At 43.6% G+C, this 19347-nt stretch overlaps 1 protein-coding gene across 2 annotated transcripts in view; it reads left to right on the top strand.

Annotated features, from left to right (window-relative positions):
* The window catches only part of LOC138662870 (zinc finger protein 182-like), a 63602-nt gene extending 50865 nt beyond the window's left edge, over positions 1-12737 (top strand). The window contains exon 11 of one of the 2 annotated variants that reach the window (XM_069748857.1): positions 11048-12737. In XM_069748857.1, coding sequence (XP_069604958.1) covers positions 11048-12492 — 1445 coding nt within the window. In that variant the 3' untranslated portion in view covers positions 12493-12737. The remainder of the gene's footprint in view (positions 1-11047) is intronic. The other variant, XM_069748858.1, reaches the window with a different exon arrangement.
* Positions 12738-19347: the final 6610 nt, after the last annotated feature.

The following is a 19347-nucleotide window of genomic DNA, read 5'->3' as shown; positions in this document are numbered from 1 at the left end:
GGCCATCAACATTTATGGAGCAGTGTACGGGGCATATACTATGGAGCATGTTATGGGGGCCATGAACCATAATGGAGCAGTGTACCGGCCATATGCATGGGAGCAGCAAATTACAGAACGGTGGCGCAGGATGGGAGCACATGACAGAACGGGGCGCAGGATGGGAGCAGCGCATGACAGAACAGGGGTGCAGGATGGGAGCAGCACATGACAGGATGGGGGCGCAGGATGGAGCAGCACATGACAGGATGGAGACCATATACCAATATAAATGCTCGCCACCTGGGCGTAGAACGGGTTCAATAGCTAGTAGTATATAACACGGCCTCCCCCATAGAATATAATATACCTCCCATAGTATATATCAAAGCCTGCATATAATATAGCACAACTTGCATAGTATATAGCACAGCCCGCATAGTAGTATACAGCACAGCCCATGTAGTAGTATACAGCACAGCGCGGGTCGTAGTATATACAGCACAGCCCGAATAGTAGTTTACAGCCCAGCCCGCGTAGTAGTATATACAGCACAGCCCGCGTAGTAGTATACACAACACAGCCCACACAGTGGTATATACACAGCACAGCCCACACAGTGGTATATACACAGCACAGCCCACACAGTGGTATATACACAGCACAGCCCACACAGTGGTATATACACAGCACAGCCCACACAGTGGTATATACACAGCACAGCCCACACAGTGGTATATACACAGCCCACACAGTGGTATATACACAGCACAGCACACAGTGGTATATACAGCACAACCCACATCTCATCCCCCCGATAATGGCTCCACACTCTCCTCACCTTTCCTCTTGCCCGCGCTGCTCCTGTCTCGGCGGCTGCAGTCTGCCCGGGACACAGCAGGTGTGCGATGCGCGCACCCGCAGTGTCAGAGGCAGAGCGGGGAATGATGGGAGAGGGAACGTCAGCAGACGCTCTCTCCTCCATCATTGCATTGAACTATACCGACATCATAGACGCCGGTATAGTTGAATGCGGCGGCACTGGCGGGAGTAGGGGGGAAAGAGTGCAGCGGCCCACTACTGGCACCGGCCCTTCTGGCATTTGCCAGAAGTGCCCGATGGCCAGTCCGGCCCTGGTCACCACCCACATACTTCCCTCCTCCTGAACTGCAGCGTTTCTCGGACCCACATCCGCAGCAAAACTGCAGATATTTGTTACATCTCAATGAAAGTCTAAGGCCGGAGTCACAGTACAGCGAGATACGGCCGAGTCTCGCAGGTTACATACAAGCTCTGGCACCGGCACTCCGGAGCGGAGCGTGCGGCTCCATGTATTGCTGTGCAGCTGCACGCTCCCCTCCAGAGTGCCGGTGCCAGAGTTTGGTTTTAACCTGCGAGACTCGGCCGTATCTCGCTGTGTGTGATCCCGGCCTAAGGGTGCAGAAACGCTGCAGTTCGGCACAAAAGAAGTGACATGCTGCGGAGAAAAAAAAAATCTGCGTTTCGGTGCGGTCTTTTCCGCAGCATGTGCACAACAAGTCTGCGGCTCCCATAGACTTACATTGGTTGTGCACTACACTGTGGATTTGCTGCAATTCTGTGCAGCAAAAAACGCTGCGGATCTGCAATCAAATCTACAACGTGTGCACACAGCCTTAGCATTTAGTGAACCTAGCAAAAAGGCAAGCAAAAAACAAGTGTGGGATTGCACTTTTTTTGCAATTTCATCGCACTTTGAATTTTTTTCACATTTTCTGTTACACGACATGGTAAAACCAATGGTGTCGTTCAAGAGTAGAACTTGTCCCGCAAAAGATAAGTCCTCACATGGCCATATTGACGGAAACATTATGGCTCTGGAAAGAAGGGGAGCGATAAACGAAAAAAGCTCCAGGGGTGAAGGGGTTTAGAAACATGGATATGGACATATCTATGGAAATAGATATATAGGTCTATCTGTATGTACCTATCCCATATCTATCTAATTCTATCTGTCTGTCTTTGTCTATCTATCTATCTATTTATCTATCATCTATCTATCTATGTATTATCTGTCTGTCTATTATCTATCTATCCCATATCTATCTCTCTCTCTATCTAATATCTATCTATCTATCTATCTATCTATCTATCTCTCTATCTATCTCTGTGTGTAATGGAGTGTGGGTTGGACAAATGTAAAAGACGAGTTGGACAGAAATGACACCACAAATCTTTTTGAAGAGAGGAGGGAGGGGTTTGGGTGTGTTTTTGGAGTGGGTGTGCTAGATTCAGGCTTAGTGGCATTGCAAAGCATCATGGAACTTGTAGTATTAGGTCACAATAAGGAAGTAGTCGATTAACTCCATGAGAGCTGAATCCAGCACTGAAGATGTGCTGCTACAGCATGATAACAGCTAATATTGCTAAAATAAACACAGTAGATGTTTTCAGTGGCACATAATAGCAAGATTTATGAAAAAAAAAAAAAAAACTTTATAGTAGTGGATAACTTCTTTAACAAGCCCCATAGCGAATGTAAGTCTTAAATTTTTTTATTTCTAGGACATTAGTTGGGGTCCATAAATTTGACTTGGTATAATAGGATTGTGGATTCTGGCTGATGAATTGGGACACATATAAATTTGTAGGATAATATGCTCTAGCACACTAACTGTCAGAAGGAAATTTTTAAAAAATGAACTGGTCCAAAATTTTCCACCTCCACATTTGTACCAGGAATGGCATTAAAATTAGGGATGAATGGAGTAGCCAAATCCGAAGCTTCCCATCTGGAAAATGCTACATCAAGAGGCAAAGCCCCTTGCAAATTGATGTGCACCAACTCATGAGCATTAGGGACAGCGCTAGTACTGGGCATTGTTCCCTGAGTTGAAGACATTTCTCCCGAAGCGCAATTTGTCCTTCTTTTTGTACTGGTCCTTGTGTGTGAGGATGGACCAGAATCACTGCTCATTTCTGAGCTATCACTGTCGCTGCTATTAAAGCCCTCGAAATCCACATCGCCATCTGGCACTGCACTTTCTTTGCTGTCAGAACATAAAAGTGCATAAGTCTCCTCTGTACTATAATACTGATTGGCCATTTTACTTGGTTTTTTTTTTTTTCGGAAATAGAAAATTCTGACGTGACTGAGGTGACCAAATTATTGGGGAGACAATTGAGAAAAGCCTAATTCTTTAGCTTAAGCCTAACTTTAGAATAAACTCTAACTTTAGCCTAACAGTAACCCTAACTTTAGCCTAAAAGTATCCCTAACCCTAACAATAACCCTAACTTTAGCCTAACAGTATCCCTAACCCTAACAGTAACCCTAACTTTAGCCTAAAAGTATTCCTAACCCTAACAATAACCCTAACTTTAGCCTAACAGTATCCCTAACCCTAACAGTAACCCTAACTTTAGCCTAAAAGTATCCCTAACAGCAACCCTAACCCTAACTTTAGCCTAACAGTATCCCTAACCCTAATAGTAACCCTAACTTTAGCCTAATAGTATCCCTAACAGTAACCCTAACTTTAGCCCCAACACTAACCCTAACTATGGCACTAACCCTAACCTGCCTTATCTGTTTTTTTATAGCAAAATCGCTGACTGACACAGCTGTTGCTAGCAGCACTTGTAACACGGTTTCTCCTCTAATGTCTCGCTGACAGGAGATCTGAGGAGAAACAACGTTTTTATGAAGCAGATCGCCCTGGAAAGTTCGTTGCTACAACAAACTTTCCTAGTGATTTGTCTCATTGGCTGGTGTGATGCTAATGTCATCAGGACCTGAACCAATCTGGTCTCGATGAGGTTGGGGTCACAGGAAGTGTTGTGCGCTGGAATCCCCTCATTATAAGGTACGTGGTGGTCCTGATGAGCACAAAACTGCTGACTGTAGACAAATGTCGGCGCTGTACAAAGCCCTGCTAGCGCCGATGTTCATCTACCATTGGCGGTCACGAAGCAGGCAAGTTAAGGGTATCATCATTTCTGTCCAGGCCTATTTTATAAGTTTTATTTTTTTTTTAATTCTGTGGAAGCATGGTTGAAAAGCAATGTCTGACTTTCATTTGTTCATTTTCATAAATTTTTGATTTATTATTACTTTTGTCAGATTTAAGTTATTTCTGTGACCATTGTGGGTTTTTCTGTCATTAAACGAGGGGTAACAACAATTTTGACCACGGATGTAGGTGGAATTATTATTTTGACTCCACAGCCACTTTCTGGAAGTGGATGTTGTAGAGTGATCTACTATATAAAGCTGTATGTGTGTGTGTGTGTGTGTGTGTATGTGTGTATGTATGTCCGGGATTGGCATCTGCACCGTCGCAGCTACAGCCACAAAATTTTGCACTGTCACACGTCTGGACCCCGAGAGCGTCATAGGCTATATTGTGAGGTGAAATTTTAACCCCGCGCGTTCCAATTCACCAAACAATTTTGCCCCTATCTACATAATGGGGAAAAAAGTGAAAGGAAAAGTGTTGGAGGCGTCGCAGCTACAGAAACAAAATTTTGCACAGTCACACGTCTGGACCCTGAGAGCTTCATAGGCTACGATGTGAGGTGAAATTTTAACCCCGCGCTTTCCAATTCACCATACAATTTTGCCCCTATCTACATAATGGGAAAAAATGAAAGGAAAAGTGTAGGAGGCAAATTGACAGCTGCCAGATGTGAACAAGGGGGACTTAAAGAATGAGAGCGATGGCGCCAAAGAGTATATACCGTACAGTTGCTAAGGTGGGGCCCCGACATGGGATACTCACCAAACACGGGGATATGAACACACACAAAATGCGCCACACACTACCATGTGCTTGAACACATATTACCCTCAGCACACATTTCACCACAAATACACCAACCTCGCCAAATAAAAGTTGAAACACAAAAGTCGCCATTCAAAACTCGCCATGCGCAGAACTCGCCACATGCAAAAACTAGGCTCTTGCAAAACTCGCCACAAGTGCAAAACTCACCTCATGGAAAACTCGCCACACGCAAAACTTGCACACGTGGAAAAATTGCCACATGCACAAAAGTTGCAACACATGCAAAAGTTGCCTCACACAAAACTTGCACATACTCAAAAGGCACCACACATAAAACTCGCCATGCGCAAAACTCGCCATGCGCAAAACTTGCTGCACACAACTTGCTACACTAACCTCTCACATGCAACTCGACATACAAAAAGTTGCTACACGCATGTTGCCACTCAAAACTCATCTCACAAAAGTCGCCACATGCATGTCGCCACACGCAACTCAACACACACAAGTCTGGTATTATCCTTCAAAAATAAAAATCTGATTAATAAGCAGACAAACTACAACAAATGTACCATATAGGAAATACGGCAGCTGTCAGTCACATGACCTGTCTATTATGTGTATGTGTGAGCTAATATATACTGCCAGGGGGAGGGCTTCCTGTTGGCTGGGGATTTATCAGGCTGCCAATTTAGCTTACAAATACTGAGGTAAAAATACTGAGCAAATAACTTGTGAACGAGGTCTAATACAGGAGGAGATGACACACCGGTATATACTATATACAGGGGAGATGACACACAGATATATACTATATACAGGAGAGATGACACACAGGTATATACTATATAGAGGAGGAGATGACATACAGGTACATATATATACAGGAGGAGATGACAAACAGGTATATACTATAAACAGGAGAGATGACACACAGGTATATACTATATATAGAAGGAGATGACATTCAGGTATATACTATATATAGGGGAGATGACACACAGCAGGTATATACTATATACAGGGGAGATGACATACAGGTATATCTATATACAGGAGATGACATACAGATGTATACTATATATAAGGGAGATAACAAACATGTATATACTGAGGTAATGAGGTGAAAATGAGAGGTGTGAGGTGAAAATGAAAAGGTGTGAGTGCAAAATGAGAGGAGTGAGGAAAAATAGTGGAGTGATCAGAAAATGACAGATGTGAGGTTGAAATGACAAGTGTTAGGGGGGAATGAGAGGAGTGAGGGAGAAAATGAGAGATGTGAGGGGGAAAATGAGAGGCGTGATGGGAAAATAAGAGAAGTGAGGTGCTATAACTAACCACAGATATTTACTATGCCCAGGCAACGCCGGGCTCTTCAGCTAGTAATTACATATTTGCCATTTTATTACCCAGCACATAATGCCCAGATTGTTCTCCAGGAGACACACACCGCAGATTAAGTGGATTCTTCTCACTATACATAGTTATTAAGGTTGAAGGAAGACTATAAGTCCATCTAGTTCAACCCATAGCCTAACCTAACATTCCCTAACATGTTGATACAGAGGAAGGCAAAAAAAACCCATGTGGCAAAGAGTAAGCTCCACATTGGGGAAAAAAATTCCTTCCCGACTCCACATACGGCAATCAGACTAGTTCCCTGGATCAACGCCCTATCAAGGAATCTAGTGTATATACCCTGTAACATTATACTTTTCCAGAAAGGTATCCAGTCCCCTCTTAAATTTCAGTAATGAATCACTCATTACATCATACGGCAGAGAGTTCCATAGTCTCACTGCCCTTATAGTAAAGAATCCGCGTCTGTTATTGTGCTTAAACCTTCTTTCCTCCAGACGTAGAGGATGCCCCCTTGTCCCTGTCTTAGGTCTGATTAAAAAGATCATCAGAAAGGTCTTTGTACTGTCCCCTCATATATTTATACATTAAAATAAGATCACCCCTTAGTCTTCGTTTTTCCAAACTAAATAGCCCCAAGTGTAATAACCTATCTTGGTATTGCAGACCCCCCAGTCCTCTAATAACCTTGGTCGCTCTTCTCTGCACCCACTCTAGTTCAGCTATATCTTTCTTATACACCGGAGACCAGAACTGTGCACAGTATTCTAAGTGAGATCGAACTAGTGACTTGTATAGAGGTAAAATTATGTTCTCCTCATGAGCATCTATGCCTCTTTTAATGCATCCCATTATTTTATTTGCCTTTGTAGCAGCTGCCTGACATTGGCCACTGAATATGAGTTTGTCATCCACCCATACACCCAGGTCTTTTTCATTGACGGTTTTGCCCAGAGTTTTAGAATTAAGCACATAATTATACATCTTATTACTTCTACCCAAGTGCATGACCTTACATTTATCCCCATTAAAGCTCATTTGCCATTTATCAGCCCAAGCTTCTAGTTTACATAAATCATCCTGTAATATAAAATTGTCCTCCTCTGTATTAATTACCCTGCAGAATTTAGTGTCATCTGCAAATATTGAAATTCTACTCTGAATGCCCCCTACAAGGTCATTAATAAATGTTAAAAAGAAGAGGTCCCAATACTGACCCCTGTGGTACCCCACTGCTAACCGCTACCCAGTCCGAGTGTGCTCCATTAATAACCACCCTTTGTTTCCTATCCCTGAGCCAGATCTCAACCCACTTGCACATATTTTCCCCTATCCCCATTATTCTCATTTTATGTATCAACCTTTTGTGTGGCACCATATCAAAAGCTTTTGAAAAGTCCATATACACTACATCCACTGCGTTCCCTTGGTCCAATCCGGAACTTACCTCTTCATAGAAACTGATCAAATTAGTCTGACATGAACGGTCCCTAGTAAACCCGTGCTGATACTGGGTCATGAGGTTATTCCTCTTCAGATACTCCAGTATAGCATCCCTTAGAATTCCCTCCAGGATTTTACCCACAGTAGAGGTTAAGCTTACTGGCCGATAATTTCCGAGTTCAGTTTTTGTCCCCTTTTTGAATATTGGCACCACATTTGCTATACGCCAGTCCTGTGGTACAGACCCTGTTATTATGGAGTCTCTAAAGATTAAAAATAATGGTCTATGAATGACTGTACTTAATTCCTGCAGTACTCGGGGGTGTATCCCATCCGGGCCCGGAGATTTGTCAATTTTAGTGATTTTTAGACGCCGCCGCACTTCCTGCTGGGTTAGACAGGTGACATTTAATTGGGAATTTTTATCACTAGTCATTTTGTCGGCCATGGGATTTTCTTGTGTAAATACTGATGAAAAAAAGTCATTTAGCATATTGGCTTTTTCCTCATCCTCATCCACCATCTCACCCAGACTATTTTTAAGGGGGCCAACACTATCATTTTTTAGTTTCTTACTATTTATGTAGTTAAAGAATATTTTAGGATTATTTTTACTCTCTCTGGCAATGAGTCTCTCTGTCTCAATCTTTGCTGCCTTGATTTACTTTTTACAGAATTTATTTAATTTTTTGTATTTATTTAATGCCTCATCACTACCTACTTCCTTTAATTCTCTAAATGCTTTCTTTTTGTCACTTATTGCGCTCCTTACAGCTCTATTTAGCCATATTGGTTTCCTCCTATTTCTAGTATGTTTATTCCCATACGGTATATACTGTGCACAAGTCCTATCCAGAATGCTAATAAACGTCTCCCATTTTCTTTGTGTATTTTTATGTCTCAGTATATCGTCCCAGTTAATTGCACCAAGATCCTCTCTCATCCCTTGGAAATTTGCCCTCCTGAAATTTAGTGTCCTTGTAAGCCCTCTACTACAAATCTTATTAAAGGATACATGAAAACTTATTATTTTGTGATCGCTATTTCCCAAGTGACCCCCAACCCTTATGTTTGATATGCGGTCTGGCCTGTTGGTTAATATTAGGTCTAGCAGTGCCCCCCTTCTTGTTGGGTCCTGAACCAGTTGTCAGAGGTAATTGTCTCTCATAGTTGTCAAAAACAGATTAGCTTTGCTGGAACTGCAGGTTTCTGTTCCCCAATCTATTTCAGGGTAGTTGAAGTCCCCCATAATAATGACTTCTCCTTGAGTCGCAGCTTCATCTATTTGCTTTACGAGGATATTCTCCATTGCTTCCATTATTTTTGGAGATTTATAACAAACCCCTATCAGTAATTTATTATTTTTTCCTCCTCCACCCACAGGGATTCTACATTTTCATTAAATTCACCTATATTAACACGCAGGATGGGTTTTAAGGATGATTTTACATACAGACACACCCCTCCCCCTCGCTTATCTGTACAGTCATTTCTGAACAGGCTATAGCTCTGCAAGTTAACAGCCCAGTCATGGCTCTCATCCAGCCACGTTTCAGATATCCCCTCCATGTCATAATTATGCTCCAACAACATTAGTTCTAATTCGTCCATTTTGTTGGCGAGGCTTCTGGCATTAGTATACGTGCACTTGATGTTCCTCTCTGTACCTCTATTCTTTCTTAAATTATTAACTGTTCAAACCCCACCCCCCATGCCACCGCCACCCCCAACTTCCTTATTTGTGCCCAGGTCTCTGTCTGCACTATCTTCCCCTCCTATAAATTGAATACCCTCCCCCCCAATTCCTAGTTTAAACACTCCTCCAACCTTCTAGCCATTTTCTCCCCCAGCACAGCTGCACCCTCCCCATTGAGGTGCAGCCCGTCCCTAGCGTAGAGCCTGTAGCCAACTGAGAAGTTGTCCCAGTTCTGCAGGAACCCAAACCCCTCCTTCCTACACCAATTCTTGAGCCACTTATTAACCTCCCTAATCTCCCGTTGCCTCTCGGGCGTGGCACGTGGTACAGGCAGTATTTCGGAAAATACCACGTTGGAGGTCCTTGCTTTCAGCTTGCGGCCTAAATCCCTGAAATCATCTTTAAGGACCTTCAACCTACCTCTAACTTTGTCATTTGTGCCAATGTGCACCATGACTGCTGGGTCCTCACCAGCCCCTCCCAATAATCTGTCCACCCGATCAGCGATGTGTCGGACTCGAGCGCCAGGAAGGCAGCACACCATTCGACGATCCCTGTCTTTGTGACAGATTGCCCTATCTGTTCCCCTAATAATTGAGTCTCCCACTACCAGCACCTGTCTGACCTGCCCTGCTCTCCTATTTCCCTCCTTACTGGAGCAGTCACTCCTCCGGCTTTCAGAGGACATGCCTGGCTGCAGCAGTGCTACCCCTGTACTGTCACCCCCCTCATCTGCCAACTTAGGAAACCTATTAGGGTGTTCCAGATCAGGACTAGCCTCCATAGCACTCTTCCCTCTACCCGGCTTCCTAACTGTCACCCAGCTTGCTACTTCACCGTCCTGCAGCTCCATCCCACCATCCCCCCCCCTCATCTGTCCCATTGAGCGTCTGCTCTGTGAGCAGAAGACTCCTCTCCATATTGTCTATGGATCTCAGTGTTGCCAGCTGCACATTTAGATTCAGAATCTGGGTTTCCAAATGCACAACGTGCTCACATCTCGCACAGCAGTATGCACCCTCGATCGGCTGCTCAAGGACTGCATACATGTGGCAAGATGTGCACTGGATGGCATTAACAAGAGTGGAGCACATTTCCTAATGGGGATTGCACCAGACAGAAAAGTTAAATAAAAAAAAATAAAAAATAAATACAAAGTATTAATAAGAAACAGACAGCAATTCAGTAATTCCTCCCCTGGAAACTCCCTGAATCCAAAGTCACTGAATCACAAGTCACACTTACCGCCGTCCACACTTACGCTCAGGCCACACTCAGCTCGCTCACACTCGCTATGCTGAAGATTTATAGATTTTTTTTCTTTCTCTAGTTTCCTTAACAGCAATCCACCTTGCTATTCAAATGCACTTCCAAAAAGGGATCCTATATGTTTGAGCACACTGCAAGACTGAGAAGTGAGAGCAGATTTTGCTGGATTGGTTTATATAAACTGTTGCTTTTCAACAGCCTTTGAGCCACTAATAGTGTGGGAACCTCTGTTTTTCCATTCACAGATGATGGACCTAAGTGAGGACTTGTTTTTTGTGAGATAATTAGTATTATTTTCGCCTACATAACATTGATTGGTGTCTTTTTATTCGATATTTGGGAGGCAGAATGAACAAACAGTTGAACACCACGCACTACTGGCTCATCCAACAAGGTCTTCTATTAGACTTTGAACTGTCATTGTCTTGGTAAATAAAGCTTTTTTACATAGCTTTCCATTTTTATGGACAGTTTAAGTAGAAATGTTCAAAAATATAAAGCTCAAGGATATTTTATTACATTTTTTTTATCTTAGCAGATGACTGTACCAGGAGATCAGAGGGACAGCTGACATCTTCAATTTTTAAATCTGATGATCTTGAGATCCTACAAGATACAACTGAAGTGATTGCTGTTACTCCAGATATATCATCATCCATTCACAGCAAAGATCTGTCATCTGATCCTATGAAACAGGTCCCATTTTCTGATTCATTACTGACTACTAAGGAAAATCAAAGTCACAAAAGAGGCGTTAAAAAACAAACTGCTGCTAAAGCAAATAAGTCATTTTCATGTTCAGAATGTGGGAAATGCTTTAACAAGAAATGGCGTCTTGTTACACATCAAAAAACTCACACAGGGGAGAAGCCTTTTTCATGTTCAGAATGTGGGAAATGTTTTACTTACAAAAGGAATCTTGATGAACACCATAGAACTCACACAGGAGAGAAGCCGTTTTCCTGTTCAGAATGTGGGAAATGTTTTAAACAGAAAGGGAATCTTGGTGAACACCAAAGAACTCACACAGGAGAGAAGCCTTTTTCATGTTCAGAATGTGGGAAATGTTTTAAATGGAAATCAGTTTTGGTTAAGCACCATAGAACTCACACAGGGGAGAAGCCTTTTTCCTGTTCAGAATGTGGGAAATGTTATACCAACAGAGAGAGTCTTGTTAGACACCAAATAACTCACACAGGAGAGAAGCCTTTTTCATGTTCAGAATGTGGGAAATGTTTTAACCATAAATCAGATTTGGTTGATCACCATAGAACTCACACAGGGGAGAAGCCTTTTTTATGTTCAGAATGTGGGAAATGTTTTACATGGAAATCAGATTTGGTTGATCACCATAGAACTCACACAGGGAAGAAGCCTTTTTCCTGTTCAGAATGTGGGAAATGTTTTAACCAGAAAGGGAATCTTGGTGAACACCAAAGAACTCACACAGGAGAGAAGCCTTTTTCATGTTCAGAATGTGGGAAATGTTTTACCTACAAAGGGAATCTTGTTGAACACCAAAGAACTCACACAGGAGAGAAGCCTTTTTCATGTTCAGAATGTGGGAAATGTTTTACCAACAAATCACAATGTATTCGACACCAAAGAACTCACACAGAAGAGAAGCCTTTTTCATGTTCAGAATGTGGGAAATGTTTTAACGACAAATCACAATGTATTAGACACCAAAGAACTCACACAGAAGAGAAGCCTTTTTCATGTTCAGAATGTGGGAAATGTTTTACTTACAAATCACGATGTATTAGACACCAAAGAACTCACACAGAAGAGAAACCTTTTTCATGTTCAGAATGTGGGAAATGTTTTAACCGAAATTGGAATCTTGTTAGTCACATGAGAACTCACACAGGGGAGAAGCCTTTTTCATGTTCAGAATGTGGGAAATGTTTTAACCGGAAAACGCTTCTTGTTAGACATCAGAGCAGCCACACAGAGGAGAAGCCTTTTACATTTTCTTAATTTGGGAAATATTTTACTTGGAAATCAACTGTTAATAGACATCAGAGACGTCACATAGGGGAGAAGTCTTTATGTTCATAATGTTGGAATAGTTTTTGTGTAAATCAAGTTTATTAAAAAAAGTTGCATATAAAAGTACATTGCAAATTAGTATAATAACGAACAGAAATAAATCAAGTACCTTTTGACACTTTCAAGCACTGTTATTCAAGAAAAATAAAATAAAGTTTTCAGTATCAACCTGTAAAATGATTTCTTTGTCTCCTTTAAATATGAGGAATGCTATTCTAGTAACTTTTCAAAAGAGTCTGGAAACATTAACTAAGTTCCAGAGATCGGACCTATGGACACTCTCCCGTTGACTATAAAACAGATTATTACTATTAGCAGTGGGATTCATGGTTATTGCAAGTCCGATTCTCCAAGACCCATTCTGTTAACTAAAGATAAACAATACTGGAGTAAGAGTATCTAGATTGTTTCATTATGCAAAACTTTAATGTGATTTAAACCAGCTTTATGATTAAAGGTACCTTCACACTCAGCAACTTTACAACGAGAACGACAACGATCCGTGACGTTGCAGCATCCTGGATAGCGATCTTGTTGTGTTTGACACGCAGCAGCGATCTGGATCCTGCTGTGATATCGCTGGTCGGAGCTAGAAGTCCAGAACGTCATTTGGTCGTCAGATCGGCGTGTATCGTCGTGTTTGACAGCAAAAGCAACGATGTCAGCAATGTTTTACACTTGTAACCAGGGTAAATATCGGGTTACTAAGCGCAAGGCCGTGTAAAAGTAAAAAAAAAACAGTACATACATTCTGATGTCTGTCAGGTCCCCCGCCGGTGTCCACAGGGTTAAAACTGCTTTCGACAGGAGCGCTTGCTAATGCACGCGCTGGCTGCTGCCGAGAGCTTCTCTGCACTGACTGTGTCAGCGCCGGTCATAAAGCAGAGCACAGCGGTGACGTCTCCGCTGTTACTGCCGGCGCTGAGACACATTCAGTGCAGGGAAGCTCTCAGCAGCAGCGCGTGCATTAGCAAGCGCTCCTGCTGAAAGCAGTTTTAACCCTGTGGACGCCGGCGGGGGACGTGACAGACATCAGAATGTGAGTATGTAGTGGTTTTTTTTTTTCTACTTTTACGATGGTAACCAGGGTAAATATCGGGTTACTAAGCGCTGCCCTGCACTTAGTAACCCGATGTTTACCCTGGTTACCCGGGAGCTGCAGGGGGACTTCGGCATCGTTGAAGACAGTTTCAACAATGCCGAAGTCGTTCCCCTGATCGTTGGTCGCTGGAGAGAGCTGTCTGTGTGACAGCTCCCCAGCAACCACACAACGACTTACCAACGATCACGGCCAGGTCGTATCGCTGGTCGTGATCGTTGGTAAGTCGTTTAATGTAACGGTACCTTAACAAAGAAAAATAGAAAGAAAAGAGAAAGGGGAAATGAGATAGGATGGGGAAGAAGGGTATGGTTTCCGGTATCTCGTCCAACTCAGCTGTTAATTATTATTAGAGTATAATTGTTCCACCTCCTTGAATATAAATGCATGAGGGTATCAATAGTATATTCAGTAAGTTAACCCAGCCAAGCAACCAGTTCCTCAGTCTCTCTAAACACGATCCAAGGAGTCCATGTGTTTAAGACTTTATCTGAAGTTCCCGTATCCTGGCCAACCAATTGTTCCATACGAAGGAGATGGTTCAACTCTGCTACTAATTCAGATCTTGAAGGGAATGTTGGAATAGTTTTAACCAAAATTGAATCTTAAATGGGTTGTCTCTTGTCATTCCTCATGTTTGCTGACAAAAGGATAAAACTAAACTTAATTAATTCCAAGTGTAAAACTATACCTATCATTTACCCCCTGAAGGTTAGTCAGTAGGTGACTAATAGAAAAAACATGTACCCCACATCTCAGTATATAGGGTGAGGTGACGTATACACACTCACTCTCCAAGCCTCTCATTTCTTCGGGTTTCATCGCCCTCACCAAAGGCGACTCATCAGGAGACTATTTAATATTGAACTATATTCAAGCGAGACTAGACAAAAAAAAAAAACTAAAATCATGTGTCATGTTATCCAAAAGTCAGAAAAACAGCCACATATTGGCAGACCCAGACCTTAAACTATATACTTTGTAAGTTTATAAGCCACTCCAGTGTCAGGAATAGATAGTATGTGAAAATACAGTATAATTCTTGTGCTTTTTCTCCTATAGGGACTGCCCTAGTGTGGTATTGTAACAGCTGTTAATTAGTAGTGCAGACAAATTGTCCTAGACCCCGCTCAGGGTAGGTAAGTGTAATGGTTGGTTTTTTGTGTTTTTTTTTGTTTTCTAATGGGGCCATGTATACCAGAATGGTGGTGGGGACCAATTATAATGATTGGGCCCTGCATACCAGGATTGGGATGGGGGGCCATCACACCAGAATAGAGATGGGGCCCTGCATACTAGGATATGGATGAGGGATCCATGCATACCAGGCTAGGGATGAGGGGGCCGTGCATACCAGGATAGGGATTAGGGGGCCATGTGTATCAGGGTTCGGATGAGGGGGCCATCTTTACTAGGATAGGTGATATTAAGTACAGAATTGACCACATTTTTTGCTTCTATTTTTTTGCCTAATTTCCTCCTCTAAAACCTAGGTGCATCTTATAGTCCAAAAAATATGGTATATATATATATCTTTTTTTTTTTTTTCTCAGTGAACTCATTTCTCCTGTTTGGCTTCATTAAAATAAAAACATTCATACACCGCTGGCATGCCGGCTCCACTCCAGCGGTGACGAGACTCCCTGTCCCGGGGCTTATGTGAGGTTGTTACATCACACGAGCCCTGCACCCTATCAGCGGCAGCTTCACTGATCCCTCCTTCGGACGTATTGAACATGAACAGGAAGCCAGGGCCGCGGCTGCTCTCTGCCTCATGATGCTTGATTTGTCCGAAGGTGGGGACAGTGACGCCAGCACTGATTGGGCACAGGGATCACATGACGTAACAACCTCAAAAGAGCCCCAAGAACGCCAGCACCACTAAAACGATGCCACCATGGGAGGTTTGACGGAGGATTTTTATTTTAACAGGACCAAACATGAGGAATGAGAAGAGCTTGTCCAACTAGAGGACAACCTTTTTAAATATGAAAAATCCCACACAGGAAAAAGTCAGTACTATACCTAGAGTGTGAGAAATTAATTACAGGAAAATCGTATTTTGTTAACCTTCAAAAATAACTCAGACGGGGAGAACCTATATATATTATTGACAAATTGTACAAAAACATGATGCACGCGGCGTGTGTTCAAGGTGAGAATATTATATGGGAGTTTTATACGATAAACCAAATACCACCAAAAAATAAATGACCCAAAACAAACATCAGTAAAAATAACTCCTCTTTAATAGGTAAAGCATAAAAGAATTGCGCCATTTTCCGATACCTGTCGCATCTCCATTTTTCACGATCTTGGGTTTGGGTGAGGGCTTATTTTTTCCGTGCCGAGCTGACTTTTTAATGCTAACCTTTTGGTGCAGATATATTCTTTTGATCGCCCGTTATTGCATTTTAATGCAATGTTGCAGTGACCAAAAAAAGTAATTGGCGTTTTGACTTTTTTTTCGCGCTACGCGATTGAGTTAATTCTTTTTTTATATTCATACATCAAGCAATTCTGAACGTGGCGATACCAAATATATGGATGTTTGATTTTTTTTTATTGTTTTATTTTAAATGGGGTGAAAGAGGGTGATGTCATCTTCCTACACTTGTTGTTGCCTCCTCTCTGTGTGCATGCCACAGGTGGAGTAAACAACCCTGGAATATGAAGCCAGGTTGTGATCCTCGGATCAACTGGCCTTCTATGGACTGGCATCTTCCTACACTTGTCATTACCTCCTCTCTGTGTGTGTGCCACAGGTGATGTAATGACCCTGGAAGATCTGTAGTCACGGCTACTATCCCGGCGAGTCAGCGGAAGGGTGAGACTCTGTAATGTGCACCATCTTGGGTACTGTGCTGGAACTGTTCTATATGTTATCTGCCTGTTTTGTGGTTCAATAAAGCTTTGCCACACTGTTTTACCCTCACCCTGTGTTGCCTGATTAGTGTTTTGCCCATGTTAAAAGGAGAGTGGGAGTTCGGCGAGACGATCCCTGGTCCATGCGTTTTTGGCTAGTGGGTGGCGCTCATAGCAATCCGGCAGTGGCAACCATAGACTTCTGCTGGAGACCTCTGGTTGTCCTGCCAACCCAACGGGGTCACTGATGGGCGGGATTTCTGACGCGCTTGCTGACATGTGCCAGAAAAGATGTGGCTCAGCGCTGGAGCCCACATCAAAAGGAAGAAGTCCGACATCGGCGTACATTTACGCCTGATGTTGGAAAGGGGTTAAAGTGGATTGTTTTAACAGAGACAGAAGTGGTAATCAATCATGTATACATACATATATGTATATATGTGTGTGTGTGTGTGAAGCCACGCCCACTCCACATAGCCCCACCCACTCCACATAGTCACACTCACTCCACACGTAAATATATATATATTTTTATATACCGTATATACTCGAGTATAAGCTGAGATTTTCAGCCCAAATTTTTGGGCTGAAAGTGCCCCTCTCGGCTTATACTTGAGTCACGGTGTGTGGCAGGGTCGGCGGGTGAGGGGGACAGAGAGCTGAGACATACTTACTGTCCCGATTCACACCGTGACCGTCACCCCTATGTCACGGGTCGGGGTGACTTTAGGCCAACAGACGGCTATCACATGTGCAGGAGGGCTTATCTTAGTCATCCCTCCACTTCACAATGTGATGAAAAAACACACACAAGGCTATTGACCTCTTAGTTTACAGCAGGGGCTTATTCTAGGTATCCCACTGCTCTTCAATATACCACGAACTGCAGGGATTTATGTATATCCCGCTTACAGTTCCACTTAAAACTTGCAGCTCTCTGGCGCCCCCCTTACTCTCAGGTCAGATTAGCTACTGCACCTGGGGTAATTAGTCGCCAGACAGGCTGCCTGCTATGTACTGGCTATTGGGCACGCTGCAGCGACACGATAAACTACTCCCACTCAGGCAGGAACAATAATTATCAACGCCGCAGTCGCTGCAACATCACCCAAAAGTCTGCACACGGTATCGCTGCTACCAGCTTCGATTAAATGGGTCCGGAGCTAACCCAACACAACAGTAGCGTAATTCCCTTCAGGAGACTTAGGGTACGGCTTAGAACAGGAGAACAAACTAGTATTAACTAATATACCCCATCAAAAGTTTCAGGCAGTGTTTTATCAAAATATTTTACAAATGAGTTACAAATTAGACAATTGCAAATATGTACAAGGTAATTATAACATAAAGGGATTACAGGATTAAAGATAACACTCACATGTTCTCAGAGCATTGCAGGCAACCAGGCTAGTGGGGGGGTTTCCATCTGTCCCAGTGCATGAGGACTGGGTCAGGGCTCTCCAGGAAAAAGACAAGAAGAAGCTGCTGGGGAGCCTGCCACAAACGTAACCCCTTCCCGACCTTTGACGCATACGCTGCGTCATGAAAGTCGGTGCCATTCCGACCCATGACGCAGCATATGCGTCATGGAATGATCGCGTCCCTGCAGATCGGGTGAAAGGGTTAACTCCCATTTCACCCAATCTGCAGGGACAGGGGGAGTGGTAGTTTAGCCCAGGGGGGGTGGCTTCACCCCCTCGTGGCTACGATCGCTCTGATTGGCTGTTGAAAGTGAAACTGACAATCAGAGCGATTTGTAATATTTCACCTAAAAAAATGGTGAAATATTACAATCCAGCCATGGCCGATGCTGCAATATCATCGGCCATGGCTGGACACACTAATGTGCACCCACCCCACCCTTCCGATCGCCCCCCCAGCCCCCCGATCTGTGGTCCGCTCCCCTTGGTCCTGTGCTCCGCTCCCCCGTCCTCCTGCCCGCTCCCCCCATGCTCCAATCAAACCCCCCCGCACTCCGATCCCCCCCCCGCACAGCGATCCCCCCCGTGCTCTTATCCACCAGCCCGCACAGCGATCCCCCACTCCGTGCTCCAATCCACCCCCCCCGTGTTCCGATCCACCCCCCCCTTATACTTATCTGGCCTCCCGGGGACCGTCCGTCTTCTTTCCTGGGCGCCGCCATCTTCCAAAATGGCGGGCGCATGTGCAGTGCGCCCGCCGAATCTGCCGGCCAGCAGATTCGTTCCAGAGTGAATTTTGCTCACTGAGATAGGTTATATCTCAGTGATCAAAATAAAAAAAAAAGTAAATGACCCCCCCCCCCTTTGTCACCCCCATAGGTAGGGACAATGAAAAAAATATATATATTTTTTTTCCACCAAGGTTGGGGTAAGAACTAGGGTTAGGGGTAGGGTTAGGGGTAGGGTTAGGGTTAGGGTTTCGGTATGTGCACACGTATTCTGGTCCTCTGCGGATTTTTCCGCTGCGGATTTGATAAATCCGCAGTGCTAAACCGCTGCGGATTTATGGCGGATTTACCATGTTTTTTCTGCGCATTTCAATGCGGTTTTACAACAGCGATTTTCTATTTGAGCAGTTGTAAAACCGCTGCGGAATCCGCAGAAAGAAGTGACATGCTGCGGAATGTAAACCGCTGCGTTTCCGTGCAGTTTTTCTGCAGCATGTGTACAGCGATTTTTGTTTCCCATAGGTTTGCATTGAACTGCGGATCCGCAGCGTTTTCCGCAGCGTGTGCACATACCTTTAGAATTAGGCTATGTGCACACGGTGCGGATTGGCCGCTGCGGATCCGCAGCAGAGTTCCATCAGGTTTACAGTACCATGTAAACATATGGAAA

The sequence above is a fragment of the Ranitomeya imitator genome, chromosome 2 (assembly GCF_032444005.1).
Source record: "Ranitomeya imitator isolate aRanImi1 chromosome 2, aRanImi1.pri, whole genome shotgun sequence".
In the NCBI taxonomy this organism is placed as follows: domain Eukaryota; kingdom Metazoa; phylum Chordata; class Amphibia; order Anura; family Dendrobatidae; genus Ranitomeya; species Ranitomeya imitator.
The sequence above is the reverse complement of the archived record's forward strand: the minus strand, read 5'-3'. Positions and strand labels throughout refer to the sequence as shown.